Source organism: Morone saxatilis, unplaced genomic scaffold, assembly GCF_004916995.1.
Source record: "Morone saxatilis isolate NCDOM2014 unplaced genomic scaffold, NCSU_SB_2.0 Contig19, whole genome shotgun sequence".
NCBI lineage: Eukaryota > Metazoa > Chordata > Actinopteri > Moronidae > Morone > Morone saxatilis.
Window position 1 is genome coordinate 20,742,148 of NW_023339751.1, and position 14,726 is coordinate 20,756,873.

Sequence of the window (14,726 nt, forward strand, 5' to 3'; positions counted from 1 at the left end):
TATTTACACACTGCTGTTCCTGCCATCCATCATTGGGTTCCTGGCAAAGGGAGCAAGAAATAACAATGCTTTCAGCAACCTGTATGGCATGTTACTTAGGTTGAATCCTCTTGCAGACTTAGTTTGTTTTTTAATAAGGAAAGGAACCATAGACAACTTTTGGGCCTCTGTTGTGTGTTTGCAGAAGTGATAAGACAGCCAATGATATCAGCAGGTCATCAGTATGGAATGGAATGACAACATTTAACACAGTCAGCTTCATGTAATTTTTAATGATGTTCGTAAGTTGCGTAAATATTCTCCTTTTAATCTGGTTTACTTAGGTGGTATGAACCTATTCATGTCTTTGTCTTGACTATGTATAAAATCTCATCACGCAAATGAAAATAAATAAACCATAAGGTTCTCCCTGCATGCATGACTCCTCCCACGTCATTAAAGTTATTGGCCTTATCAGCTGACAGCCTATATAAACTGGCTGGTTCAATTATGGCGCTCTCTTTCCCCTCTGGAAGGCTGTTGCCTTTCAGTCACTCAACATTGGTTTTGTTTGGTTTGGTTGCCTTTAGTTGATCGTTTGTTCATGTTACAGGTAGTTTAGATAACCAACTACAGTTTCTTACCCACACTTCACTGCTATCTGCTGTCTTCACACATTGTTTGCTTATGATGAGTTATCGTTAATAAATAAATAATTTACTTCAATTGTTACTGTGTGGACTTTTTAATATATGGTCCTGAGCTGGGCATAACACACCCGGAAAGAACTGAAAACAGTTTCAAGACAGAAAACTTTAACATACTGTGTCAAAGCAGCCACAGCAACTACAAAGTCAACAACACTGAACTAATGCATAAGAACTACAAGGTGCCCTCTGCAGCAAAGAGTTGCACACTGTCCAGACTCTTTTTTGTGGAATTACCGAGAGGAATAACCCACTGCTCCTCCAGGGCCAGAACTAAGGACTTATTGCAATTTATCCCCTCCATCCTTGACCATCATCCCTCTGTACCTACAGTAATTATGCACACGGGCACCAATGACATTAGACTTATTAATTCTTTAAAAAAAAACATAGAAAGCAGCGGATGTTGAGACAATCCACCCAGACAGATCAGCCGGCAGAGACTTGTATGTCCACATTCATCATTAAAATATTAAGGAGATGCTTTTATAATTACCTACATACTTTGGTATCTGTTCCCAAACTTCACTGTTAACAGGTTTTATCAATCTTTCCAAAAACAGGTTGATGTTTTTGTTAATGCCTGATCTTCTTTTAACTGGCCACAATTGAAAAGATCATGAGTATCATGAGATGAATCATTAAAATGTTGTTGAAACTGGTTGATATGTAGAATAGATATATTTTAATGTTGTATAATAATAAGTATTAGCTTAGCCTTATTGTAGACATATACACATATTTTATCTTTTTCACTGTGCAGTTACTACAATTCTAGTGTTGACAATATTTTATTACATTAAACATCAATGATAGTGTACCTATTTTATAACCCAGATGTATTACGTAATGTAATATGCAACTAAGAGGAACTATGAAATTCTAAGAAGAATCTTAGAATTATGAAATCTATGACAAGAATAAGTTATTCACAAAACATCTCAGGCCTTAAGAGAGCTCCTTTTTTTTTTTTTTTATCTACCAATTCCAGGTAAATGCAAACGAGGTCAACCACGTTGACCTCGTTTGCTCTGAGAGTTGCTCTGAGAATGTTCCTAAATCACTCCTAAGCTAAGACTCCTGGCTAGAAAGTAGGAGCTCTCTGAGAGTATGCCGCCTTGATAACCCCAGGGAGTAACAGCCTTTGTCTTTGAGGAAGTTCAAAGAAATGTTCAATGTTGGTATTTTATTTGCACAGAGAAATAGAAACAAAAGAAATTATTTTGCAGTGGTAAATGTGACAATCCTTACAGCAGTTGATGCTGAAAGTCAGTTTAGCTTTAATGTGCTTCATGCTGCTATTGAGACTAGTAGTAGAAAGGTATGTCATTCATGCAGAAGTTGGGCTGCAGGCTCTCGAAGGTACAGTCAGACGTGTCCATGGCACAGCGGCCGCAGTGGCAGCTCTGAGCCACGGGGTAGGTGACGGTTGGGTCCACACCAGGTGGACAGTCAGGAAGCTCAAATGTCTTGTAGTGTAAGTCCCGGTACGTGCACACATGCTGATAAACATTGCTGAATGGTATCTTAATGACAGGGTCCTGGAGGGGAGCAAAAATAACAAAGTGAACTAATTTGTAAAGATTAATGCCACAATGCTAACATCATACATAAGGTGGGGAAGACCAGTTTATGAATGCAAAGCTGATCACATATCAACCATTCTTTGGACAAATACAGGATACCTCAAAACTATTCAATAACCCAAGAAAACCTAAATTAAGTGAGAATGCACAAGGCCAAAATAAAACTAAAATAATTAACATGAAAAACTTGTAAATATTACGTCTGAATTCCATTTAGCTGCTTTAGTTTCAAGGTCCTGCTATTGTACCTGCTGACTGTCACACTGTCATGACTCACTGAAACAACAGTTCATTTTGTTATTAACACCTGTGCTTCCTACTATGACAGTCAAACTGTCAGTGGTGTAAAAATCCTAAGAGGCTTTCACTGTGTCAGTGTGGCTGTACTGGTTATGGCCACCTTAGTAAAGGGAAGTAATGATACATACACCGATGACCCTCTTGCCAGGCCACAATACCTTAGTGATGCAGTGACCACTACAGATTGTTGTTTCCACTGGGTGACACTTGGGACAGCCCTCCTTCTCTAGAGACACCGTCTGATTGATGAGCTGGCAGGGCGGCAGCTGGAAGGCCTCTGGTGAAGGAAGATGTTGCAATTTGGTACAAATGTCATAAACTGTTTTCTCACGAGAGGTGTTGGGAAAGTCCCTGAGAAGCCCTGCTAACTCATAAGCGATGGGCTTGTGACAGAGTGTATGCATATTTCCTGTTTAATAAACCACACTTCTTTCTTTGTGATGTACCACTACCACTTTGATGCCACAGTTCATTCACATGTATTCTGTACTAATGCAACAATTCAGACACACCTATTTCACATTACCAACATAACCATGTTCTATTTTTTCCTGTATTTTATTGTAGTTAGTTTAATGTATTTTCTTGTCTTTCTTTGGACTTTCCTTCCACTTTTGTTTGCTCCATACCTGTATCGAGTTGAAAAGTATTCACCTCACTCACTGTTTGCTAAATGCTTCCTTTCAATGCTTAAAATGAAGATGGATCTCAAGGATTCAGAGGACACAAAGTCAAAAAGGTCCCTTCTTTGTTACGTCCGCTCAGAATCACCACAGTGTACACCTCAGTTTGACTATCAAAGACAGTTTGCCTCACAGAATAAAGTACAGCACAGTATGGGGTGTGCTGAAGGGATGAATTAAAGCACCCAAAACTCCAACTGACTGATAAGAAATATCTACAAAGGTCACAGTCATGGTCTCTCTGAGTCTCTTTTTTGTAACTTTCCAATAAAATCATGCATTTTTCACAATAAAATTTGAATAAAAGGTTTATTTTATGTGAAAACAAAAACTCAGATCAGTGTCAACTGATTGTCTTATTCACCTGCAGGGGCCAGGGGCCAAATGTCAGATGTGGCTCCCAGAAACAAACTCAACACCAAGGGGAACATCACTCTGCTGGCCTGCACAGCCATCATCCTGCAGGAGACGAGCTGGGTTAGTTAGTCAGTGAATCAATAACTTAGTCATTTATATCATGTGCGGCACTTTGTTTTAAAATCTGCTATATAAATAAAATGTTATTTATCAGAACTATGTTTGAGCTGTTCTGATATACCATTTTGATAGACAGCTGCCAACCAATTGCAATTCTGAGTAGAAATAACATGGTTTCCCCTTTGCATGGTCTAGATCATCTACTTGTGTTCCCTCTTCAGCTTTAATTAATCAAGAAAGAACTCCTAATGGAGTGTTTTACCCCTGACCTTGTAAAGAGTAAAAAAAAAAAAACACAACTAGGCAATTCAAGTATTAAAATCATTAGTGACAACTTGTAAACATAACACTGGATCTTAAAAAGTACAGTTTAATCATACGGTTAATATTTGCTTATTTTTTTCTGCAACACTTCCACACATTAAAAAATAAAAAGGAATACATAACATGGAAATCGCCTTGTGTTTTTTGGTGTAAAGGAGCCCAACTTACCTCTCTGGTTTCTGCAGGTAGTGTGCGAAGGTCAGGTGTCTAGCTCAGTCTTTATACAGCACAGAGGAGCCTGGTATCCAGGAAGAAACTTGCTCATATTGGATGTCAACCCTACCTGTTTTTGTCATAGTACAGTTTTGACCTTTACCCAAGGGGATTAGTCTCTCTCCATATCACCTTTACATCCTGTTACACTCATATAAGTGCCAGAATAATATTAGGTTCAGTGCTTTGCTCAAGGCCAGTGTGACAGTAGTAGTTATTGAAGGAGGGATGAGATTTAAATGTTCACGTCAGCTTTAGCCTTTGGACGATGTCCTGAGGCTGAACTGTAAAGTGTATAATTGGAAATACAACCAGCAAAGGGGTTAGTAAATAAAGTAATTGAAAGGGTTTAGATAGTTAAGTTATTAAACATTGTTATTGTTTTTTTGAGATGGACATTAAAACCATATGTAGTGTCCCATATGGTCTAGTGGTTAGGATTCCTGGTTTTCACCCAGGTGGCCTAGGTTCAACTCCTGGTAAGGGAATGACTTTTCCTAGCAAATTGCACAATAATTAAGATCTGAATGTGTGGTTCTATGTTCTCTGATAAAAAAAGTGTACCAATAACATAAAAAAGCCCCTAAGTTGTCTAACATGATAAGAATATGGAACTTTAAAGACGTGTATTTAAATCAGCAGAATATATCCTCCAGACTCCTCAAAGCTGTGTGTGTGTGCAGCAGGGTGAAGACTGTTAGGTAATCACCTGCTGCCGGTGCAATAATCCTGTTTTTTTCACTGTGACACACACACTTCCTCCTGACATGCTTTATTTATGACTTTGATCCTGTCGTTCAGAGAATGAAGGTTATAATGGATTAAGATGGCACAGTGTGATCCAGCTTACCTGTTCGGGACTAACTCATCCTTGGGGTTTCATTTACTAATTATTTTCCTACTACTGACACAATATTCAATATTCACAATATAAACTTGGATAGGCCTATAAAATAAATGGTAGCACAAATACAGCCTAATCCTACAAATGAGCAAAAATATGCTAACTATTTAACTATTTTTCTTTTGTCAACTTGTCAACAAATATTTAGAAGGTGACTCCATTTACCAAATACCAAACGGCTACAACCCATACAAGTAACCTAAAACATAAATCACTTAAACAAACAAACAATTGAAATAAAATATGTTTTGTTTTTTAAAAGCAATAAATATTTGCCCAAACACACACACATTATATTGTCATCTATCAAACATGATAACTCTCTTACACATTTATAAAGGCAAATACAGTTTAGTCGAAGCTTTACAATCCCACGTGTGGGCTACCGTAGTATTTCCCTAATACTGCCCAACGCCAGAGAATCGGAACTATACATCTGCTGTTTGCAGTCGGCGATTAATAGCGACGGACCACTCGCTAGGCACAGCGCATGCGCCAAGGCAAACATGGTTACAGAAATGATCGTTACATGACGGGGTTAGAAAAGAAATAAAAAGAATAGATACATTGAAGGCAAACGTTGCACAAGGAGCATAAACGCAGCTGTCCAATGGCGGGAGAAGAAGAGGAGACCGAGCGCAAGGTAAGGGCCTCATAAAGCTTCATGTTACATTATAAATGGAGGAAGAAGCTCGCTTCAGTTTTTAGAAGGTCAACAGCAGAAACTGTTTCTAACCTGATTCATAAAGTCCTGTCAGTGAAAGCAAAACCTAGACAACTGTTAATGTCATCACTGTGTCTGTCCGAGTTGTGTCGACATGAACGAACAGTAACGTTGTTTGGGGTTCATGTTAACGTAACGTCTAACACCAGCTACATACGGGTACCGGAGCTCACTGCAGTTCTAACATCAGTTAACAATGAAGCTACTGAGCCTTATCAGAAAGGACCTGGCCAAACAAATCCCCTTCAAATATTAAACATTAAACATTGTGCCCCGAAACTATTCAACTCAACTAGTTAGTGAAACGCTTTTCAGAAACAGTCCCACTGAAAAAGTCGGCTCACAGGTTATTCACCAAATAGCTCTGGACTTCAATATAACATTGATTTATCTCCATGGCTCAACTCATTGTCCAATTCCATCCAGTTCAAGCGTTTACACTGTATTGAAAGGAATGGTGCTTGGTGTAAGTAGTGAGCAGAAACCACAGACTGCATGTATACATATACATATACATATATATGTGTATACTGCATGTGTTAATGTCTTGAGTGCTTGACTAGTCATTAGTACTAACACACAGTGTTACACAGGGCCTACAAAATACACTATACTCCTAAAAACAATACATAGAAAGTAGTCAGGTCAAAGCATGTGTAAAGTCACTATGGATTCAGATGATATGAGTCTTTGTAACATGGGCAAGAATGCGTGAATTTACAGTATTTCTCAAGTGGGGGTGGAACGGTTCACAGAGTTGACAGTTCAGTTCCTATCATGGTTTTGGGGTCATGATTTTCAGTTTTTTTTTATTTGGCAAAAAAACTCTTAACACAATTCTGGCTACTAACATAAGTGATGATAACATGAACCTACCAATTCATACATGGCCCGACCCGTAACTGTTTCTGCCCTTTCCTGTCTGTCTGTCCTTCAGGGTTTTAGGTTGCTGGGGATTCTGGATGTCCAGAATACTCCGTGTGCCAGAGACGCCATCCTACATGGAGCTGGGGGCTCAGTAACTGCTGGCCTGCTGCACTTTCTGGCTACTAGTGAGTCTTATTTGAATCTGAACTTTGTGTTTGTGTGTGTGTACATCATTTTGCTATACAAAAACTCTTGTTTTTGTGCAAACCTTGGCATAGCTCTGTGCTCTGTATGTATTTAAGTTAAAAAACAAACCAGTCTCGAAGCCTCTTTAGAGAGATTTATAAACATTTGCAAAGAATTCCAGTGTGTCTATTTTCTGACAGATAAAAGTAGTTTCACGTGGTAAGGTAAAAAACTGAACTAAACCTGTTCTGGTGTCTGCAGGTCGGGTAAAGAGGTCTTTTGATGTGGGATTTGCAGGTTTTATGCTGACCACACTCGGGTCCTGGTAGGTTGACTTTTTGGATCAGAACAAACACTTCCATTAAAGAAGTCTTGTATATTTTACAGTCTAGTTTCTTCCGTTTGAAACAGAAACCCTGCTGTGTCTCTGTCTCCAGGTTGTACTGCAGGATGAACAACGCTAAGCTTCGTGTTCAGCAGAGGATGATCCAGGACGGCATCAAGAACAAGATTGTGTATGAAGGGACCACTCGAGACCCCACAAACAGACCTGAAGCAGGAACTCCGTCAGGGCCCTCATGACCTCCAGCACCGGACTCCCCCTCCCCCTACTTCTGTAAGGGCTGGGAGGAGAGGAGAGGACACCGTGAGGGTCCTACAAAGACTCAATATCCTGTTTTTTCCATCGGCTGCACAAACAATGGAAGGAATTTAAAGTTCAGCATTTTATGGGTGCTGTTTTATTTTTGTTTGTTAGTCTGACATCTTAAGGTACAGCTGTTCTAGGGTGCATCCTACAAATCTTTAAATGAAACATTGACCAATTTAAATTCTCACTCCCTAAAACAAATGCCATGCTATATCACTGACTCCTTCTGCACACCAAGCCCCCACAGAAGGGGATGGCATGCAGTAAAGGTCCTTACTGAAGTGAAACTGGCGACATTGGGGTTATTTGGTAAGCGACCAAGTGACATCACAGAATGGGTTGTGGCCTAATGTGTAACATTAGTTTGAACCTACAAAGGACCGAGCAGCAGCTGTAGATTTCTGTGACTGAGAGTTAAATCAACCTTTAAATTCACCTCAACTCCTGATTGTTTTGTCATTTAGTATTTAAAAGTTGAATGTGTGGGAAATAAATTGTGTACTGATGTAACAGTGTGTACAGTCTGTGCATTCTGGGATGTTTCATCCGGGTTATTGAAATTGTAAGTGCTTGTCAAATCTGCATTTTAACTCTTAACACCTTCAAATTCCAGTCAATTAGTATCTCTGTAATTAGTCAATTAACTGAATATTTAAAAAGAAAACGCTACTTTTGAATTATCTAGATGAAAAACATCAGTTCATCGAAAGTAGATTAACTGTGAAAATAATCATTAGTTTCAGAGAAAGGAGCTGAGCAATAACAAACAGTTGATTGTTGGACATGGAGTGTAAAGTGCCCTGATAACATACCCTGGGTAAAACTTACCCACCTTTTGTAGTACGAGTTAACCTGCTGTCACAAAGTTACTCCTGAAGTTACCTGGATAAGCCGGTTACCTCGCTTCGTAGTACAGCCCTCAAGACATCTGTCCACGTGTCATTTTATTCTCTCTTTTCCTCAAACACTTCTTCGATTTCTAGGGAGACTCAGTTGTCATTGAGGTTTGGCAAAAAAATATAGAGAAAAGGTGTGATTAAAATTTTAGTCGATGAAATCTTACAACAGTGGTAAATTAAAATATAAAAAAATATCCAGCCAGGGAGCCACTGGAGAGGGTTTGACCTCCACAGGTTGCCCTCTGCCTTATGGAAATGACTGTCCAAGACCCCTGAATCCCTTCAAGCTCCATGGCTGTGCTACTGCATTTGCAATGTTTTGTAAAACTGAAAGTGATTCATGTACACGGCACTGTTATTCAGCACTGTTGACCTCTCCATAAAGTATAAAGTTAGCTGTAATCTTAAAGATATCATCGTAAGTCACCCTGGATAAACGTGAGTTAAATGTCTTATCACGTTCAGCAGTATTGGTGCTCTGTTGTGCTGCGACCAGATGACCAGCAGGTGTCACTGCATCCATCCTGTGATTGTTCTACTGCATCATCACACATCAGGTCCTGCACTGTGTGTGCCTGTGAGTTTAACTTGTTTCAACAGTTCTGCTTAAGAAAGTGAAATGTGGATCAAGCAGACTGCATTAAAGTTGCATAAGTTCAGTCTGGTCTCGAACCATAACCACACTGCAACAGTGCCTCCTCGGAGGCTCCTATGGTAGATAAAGATGTCCCAGTATTCAAGAAGATGTGATAAAGTGCCCTCTCTGGTTCCCTTCTAGTAGAGAAAATGTGATGCAGTGCCATTTTTGGGAACCCTTTTTATTTTGTTTTGCCTCAAAACCTGCAAGAGTCAGCCTTGGTGACATCCATGTGTTTTTACTGATAGCAAAAGCCAAATTGTTTCACTCCTCAAAGTGTATTTGATAATTTATCCCATTTTACAAGCAATTGCACACACGTCTTTGTTCACCTTGGACTCTGAGAACAAATACAAGAGCATGTCTCCGGATGAGACGAGCTTTGACAGATATGACACCCGTTTGAAATAAAAATAACTTTTTGTATTATCAAACATACACAAAACTATATTTAGTGGTGCACCTAATCCAGACCCAACAATAGTCAGACTTCAGAATTTGTGCATTTAGTAGCTGTAACTAGCTGTTTTAAATTAAAGACATTTTCGTAGCTCATGGAAGCTCATGAAGGAAGTTTGACCTAAAAACTTAAAAAAGGGAAATATAAGGGCTTTACTGGGATAATAATAACAAAATAATAAATTGAACATCCAAAGAAACTAACATTTTATTTCAAGGTCAAGGAGTAACCTTAGTCTTAACTTCACCACCAACGTAACCATCAACATACAGACAAAGGACACAGGAAGCAGCCACAGCAGCGTCCTTGTGACAGCAGCACTTGCTTGTGTAGTCTTATTATAGAAGACCTTTATCTCAGCCCGTGTTACCGTGTCCTGTGGGACGATTGTTCCACTAGAGCTGTTGGCACACAGACAAGACAGGAGCGAGATGTCACCTCATATAGACTTAGATATGACGCGGACATCAGAGGACAGTCCGGACATCTGTCACAGTGCTAGCATGCCATACAGTCCCGTGTTGAATTATCAAGCAGAGGGCGGTTATTTTTGTGTGTCATCATGAGCTCGGACATACATGGAGTCAGGTTTAGTTCTGTGGACTTAAACAAAACTTATTGTATCCATGTTTGTCCTCATAATAAAGTGTCTTAATTACAGGGTTGGCACTCTTTTGTCACGATACATTCAAGCACTCTTCAAGGACAAATTCTTTCCAAATTAAGGGTCGATAATTCATGTAGATGTTGACAAATATAATCCTAACCCAGCACAGTACTAAACAAAGATAGAAGATTAACTTAATTAGATGACTGTAGAAATTTAAGACCATGCATCACCCGGGAATAGGGGGAAAAAATGTATTCCAAAATGTTTTTATTCCATTAGAATCAATATACACCCAAATATATTACTTTTTTTGTATTATGGTTTATGATTAAATTATGCAAATGAGACTAGGTCTCATTAAACATGCTCATTTTCATATTAGTACAAACCAGGATTTGGCCCAACAAATAGCTATGAGAACTTTTTTTCTTGCTTAATTCTGATCAATAACTAAATAGCTTTTGTCAAAATATAGTTTTTTAATTTCATGTTGGAAAACACATCATATATGCTGAAAATGAAAATGAAAAAAGATATTAAAAAAAGCCTCTCCCCATGACTAGCAAGTTCAAGTAATTGGTTTGTAAAATTGGCAGCTTTACCTATTACGAATGTGGAGATTTTTGGCTTTGAGTGTAAGCAATGGTGTACTCACTTATCACTTAGTACTTAGTTATGCCATCAGTCAGTAGAGATGAGTGAGTAGTGCTTAAAGGGAAATTCTCATATTTGTTAACACAGGTCTTATCCTCCCATGATCAATATTTTACTAACTTTTACATTATCTTCAGCAGCAATGACATTGAGTTAGGAGCACAATCCTCTTACAGGAGAGACATCCTTGACATTGATCCTGAGGTTGTTCTTGGGCCTTGAAATATTACTTAAAACATATATAAATACCATGACTCCCCTCTCATCAAGTCGTTGGGTTGATGATGCTGTGCACTGTGAATTTATATTGTGTACACTTTAAAGTCATCTCTCTAGATAGTGTTTAAAACAATAACAGAGACATATCACATTGTGGGTGTTGTGTTTCAAGTGGAGGAGACCAGTGACCACAGCCATTATTTCAGGCTGTGGTCACTGTGGTCGGTCAAGACTTCGGCTTCAAGACAAAAAAACAATAATGTGCATGTGTAAAGAAAAGAATGGTAATGGCAAAGACAGGAGGTTTATTTCAAATGAATTGATTACGCTAAAAAGCTCATCTCACTGAAGCCCCCTTGCTTCCATGTAATCTGTTTTGCTTGGCCCTGAGTACCCCATAATCAGATCAATCCGTTGGCCTCATTGGGTTGTAACAGCAGCCCATCTGTTTTTTCTCTGTATTCATTCAATAGTGGTCGGCAGTATTAATGCCTGGTCATGCCTTGGTTTCAAGATTGACAAAACTTAAATGTTGACGGCCATTGTTTTTGAAGGTTCAGTGTGTAACATTCAGGAGGATCGATTGAACATTCCATGGAGTCTGCCATGTTTCTACGGTAGCCCAGAACAGACAAACCAAACACTGGCTATAGATAGGGCCTTTTGCGTTTTTTGCAAGTTTGACCGCCACCATAGTTTTTCCTACATGCTTGGAATGGGAGGATGAAGTGAGGGCATTGTGATTTGCAACTGCCCCATTAGATGCCACTAAATCCTACAAACTGGTCCTTCAAATGCAAAAGCCTGCTATACAATGGACTAAAGGACTAAAAAGAAGAGTGATAAAATTACCTGGAAGCACAAGTGGATTACATAATGAGCCTCACCGGCCTCTTCATTAAGTGACTTTTATTTTGTCTTTGACAATTTTCATAATAGAGATTGCTCTCTAGGGTAGATTGGCTCACCCTTAGAGATAGAGAATGAGCTCAGATATGCAGAGGGAGGTCACAGTAGAGCCACTGCTCATTCCCATGGAAAGGAGCCAGTGAGGTGGTTTGGCATCTGATCAGGATGCCTCCTGGGCGGCTTCCTTTTGGAATTTTTTCCAGGCATGTCTAACTGGTAGGATACCCTAAGGTAGACCCAGAACACATTAGAGATTATATATCTCATTTGGTGCTTGGGAACACCTTGGAATCGATCCTCCATGTGGAGCTGGAAAACACTGCTGGAAAGAGGAACAGCCTGCTGCAACCACGACCAAGCCCAGAGGTGTGGCAGTTTTATTTTTGGTCCTGATCTGGGTCAAAATCGTTACATTTTAAGTGCCTGCCAATAGCTATTCTGATATTTCATTGTATTTAACATATTACAGCTGCACTGTGCACTCTGAGGGTACAGTAAGCCTGCATCAGAATGTCAGTGTTTGACAGCTCCATAGCTCTGCTTCAAGAAGATTTGACCTCCACCACAGGCATTGTGTATAATATGTGAGAGCATAAACAGCCCTCCTTCATCTCTATGAACAAGAAACTAAAGTTCAATCAACAGCAGCACTTTTGAGTTATGGTCAACCTACAAAATGTTGCTAAAAAATGAGAAGTGAGAAACAATTGTGAGCATTGCATTCCTGGTGAGGGTGAGTGGGCAGCATTTTAAGGTATCACTACTGCAAAAAATTGCAGAGAAAATGTTGAGCTCTTATAATGATAACTTCTTATCTTATAAAGAGCATTTTTCCATTTATGCTGTATATAAAAGTATACAAAAATTCAAAATATACTGTACTATTTAAAGTATGTAATTTCACATAACATACATTTGTTCCTAAACCAGTCCAAAAATGTATTTCAAATGATATTTCTTACTTAAAATGTTGATTCTAACATAGGTTCACACACTTCATTGTTCTCATTTTGTTCTTTCAAGTTCTCATTCTTGGTGCTGGATTTGGCGCCACCTTGTGTTTGTATTGAGTACTGAGCTTTGACATCAAAAACATCCCATTTCTCAGGAATCAGTTCTTTGTTGAAGAGAAGAGATGCCAGATAGGAGAACAGCAAGATGGACACCACAGCAGACAGCATGCAGATGGTCCTAATTGGGGAGCGCTGGATGTAAACACCATTTACCAGAATGCATCCTGGGAATTGAAGAATAGCAGGTATCCCAAGCAGCGGCTCCCCACACAACACCCGCAACAGTATGCCCACCACGCAGCCCAGAACGGCCCCGTATCCGTTGGAGATCTTGAAGAAGAGCACGCAGACGAGCTGCGGCAGCATGAGGGTGTAGGTGAGGTCGGATCGAAGCATCCAGATCATCAGGACGCTGTTGTCCAGGAAGGTGAGAGATGTACCAGCCAGCCCCACCACCACCACTGAGCCCCGGATCACCCACTGGATCTCCTGCTCTGGCGCCTGGAGGAAAGAAAACAAACAAAAATTAGAATCAGTGGTTTACAGTTTTTTTTCTGATGGCCCGTTGTATATATTTTAGTTCAGTGACACATTGTTAAATCATTACTTCTAAAATGTATATTCAATCAGATGACCCCCTTAACCTGTGGGCAGCACGGTGGCTCACTGGTTAGCACTGTTGCTCGATTCCCGGCTGGGGCAGGGCCTTTCTGTGTGCAGTTTGCATGTTCTTCTCCCCATTGTTTGCGTCGGTTGTCTTATGGCGCTGATATTTGTGTTCAGTAGAAACTGAATTTGAAGTTCATTCTAGAGCTGAATCTGAATTGGCCAACCTTGAATAATTGCATTAAAAACCTGAATTTGAATTGGCAAATTTGAATTGTTTTGTTTAACTGAATCTGAAAGCATAATTTGAATTTGAATTTATTAGTTTGAAACTGAATTTGAGTCCTCACTTAAAAATTCAACTTTTTGTACTTTCAAATTCAGATCTCTAAATTCAAATTCAGGATCTCTAAATTCAAATTCAGGTTGCTCAATTCAAATTTAGATCTCTAAATTCAAATTCAGATCACTCAATTTCAAATTCAGATCGCTCAATTCAAATTCAGATCGCTCAATTCAAATTCAGGATCGCTCAATTCAAATTCGGTTCTCTCAACTCAGATTTTAAACCAGCACAGCCAGCAGAGGGCAACTTCACTGAATAAAGAAAGCCCAGTTCCATCAGGAAATAATGGCAAAATAAGGTTTTTCCCACCTGACTGTTACCTCATTAAACATTTTTCTTATGAGTTTTTGATCTGTAATTGTCAGTTTCAAGTCCTTTTCAACACAGCATGATGTTCATTTAAAGGGTGTAACTTTCCGATCCTATTTAGAGGGGAAAATAGATCGATAAAGCAGGTTTATGCCTTTGGACGGGGCACCTTGTGATTGACAAGTCTGGGTGGCGACCTGTCAATCAAGCTACAGTGACTCTATCTACTGCACTGCTACATTTGAGCCCGACATAGAAAAAACTTATTTAGCGACGGCTTTTAAATTTTCCGGTAAGTACATTTTGTTTTAGGCCAAAAATAGCGTCCTGATTGCAGCAGGGGTTAGGGCTTCAAATAGTGGCATCGGCCACGCTCACAGTGGCATTTCAGGTGAGATGCCAACGATTTCTTCCTGAGATGCCACGACATCTTTCACCGTTTATTATTGGTATTTCAGGTGGCAA

The 14,726-nt window shown here is 39.5% G+C and overlaps 3 protein-coding genes and 1 non-coding gene across 4 annotated transcripts in view; 2 read left to right on the top strand and 2 right to left on the bottom strand.

Moving 5' to 3' along the window:
- Positions 1 to 1,859: 1,859 nt before the first annotated feature.
- On the bottom strand, positions 1,860 to 3,833 carry lhb (luteinizing hormone subunit beta). Its single transcript, XM_035663595.1, has 3 exons — positions 3,620 to 3,833; positions 2,731 to 2,849; positions 1,860 to 2,227 (listed from the first exon to the last, which is right to left on the bottom strand). Exons 1-3 carry the CDS (start codon positions 3,711 to 3,713, stop codon positions 1,994 to 1,996), a joined length of 447 nt encoding a protein of 148 aa, XP_035519488.1. The 5' UTR covers positions 3,714 to 3,833; the 3' UTR covers positions 1,860 to 1,993.
- An 852-nt stretch (positions 3,834 to 4,685) lies between these two features.
- On the top strand, positions 4,686 to 4,757 carry trnae-uuc. Its single transcript has one exon. It is a non-coding gene; the product is annotated as a tRNA-Glu (tRNA).
- An 853-nt stretch (positions 4,758 to 5,610) lies between these two features.
- Positions 5,611 to 8,109, top strand: LOC118329428 (cytochrome c oxidase assembly protein COX20, mitochondrial). Its single transcript, XM_035663596.1, has 4 exons — positions 5,611 to 5,816; positions 6,835 to 6,949; positions 7,212 to 7,275; positions 7,388 to 8,109. The coding sequence occupies exons 1-4, from the start codon at positions 5,784 to 5,786 to the stop codon at positions 7,530 to 7,532; spliced, it is 357 nt and encodes a 118-aa protein (XP_035519489.1). The 5' UTR covers positions 5,611 to 5,783; the 3' UTR covers positions 7,533 to 8,109.
- Positions 8,110 to 9,810: 1,701 nt separating this feature from the next.
- The window catches only part of LOC118329424 (high-affinity choline transporter 1-like), a 15,729-nt gene continuing 10,813 nt past the window's right edge, over positions 9,811 to 14,726 (bottom strand). The window contains exon 8 of the mRNA XM_035663593.1: positions 9,811 to 13,501. Within this exon, the coding sequence (XP_035519486.1) occupies positions 12,950 to 13,501 (552 nt within the window). The 3' untranslated portion in view covers positions 9,811 to 12,949. The remainder of the gene's footprint in view (positions 13,502 to 14,726) is intronic.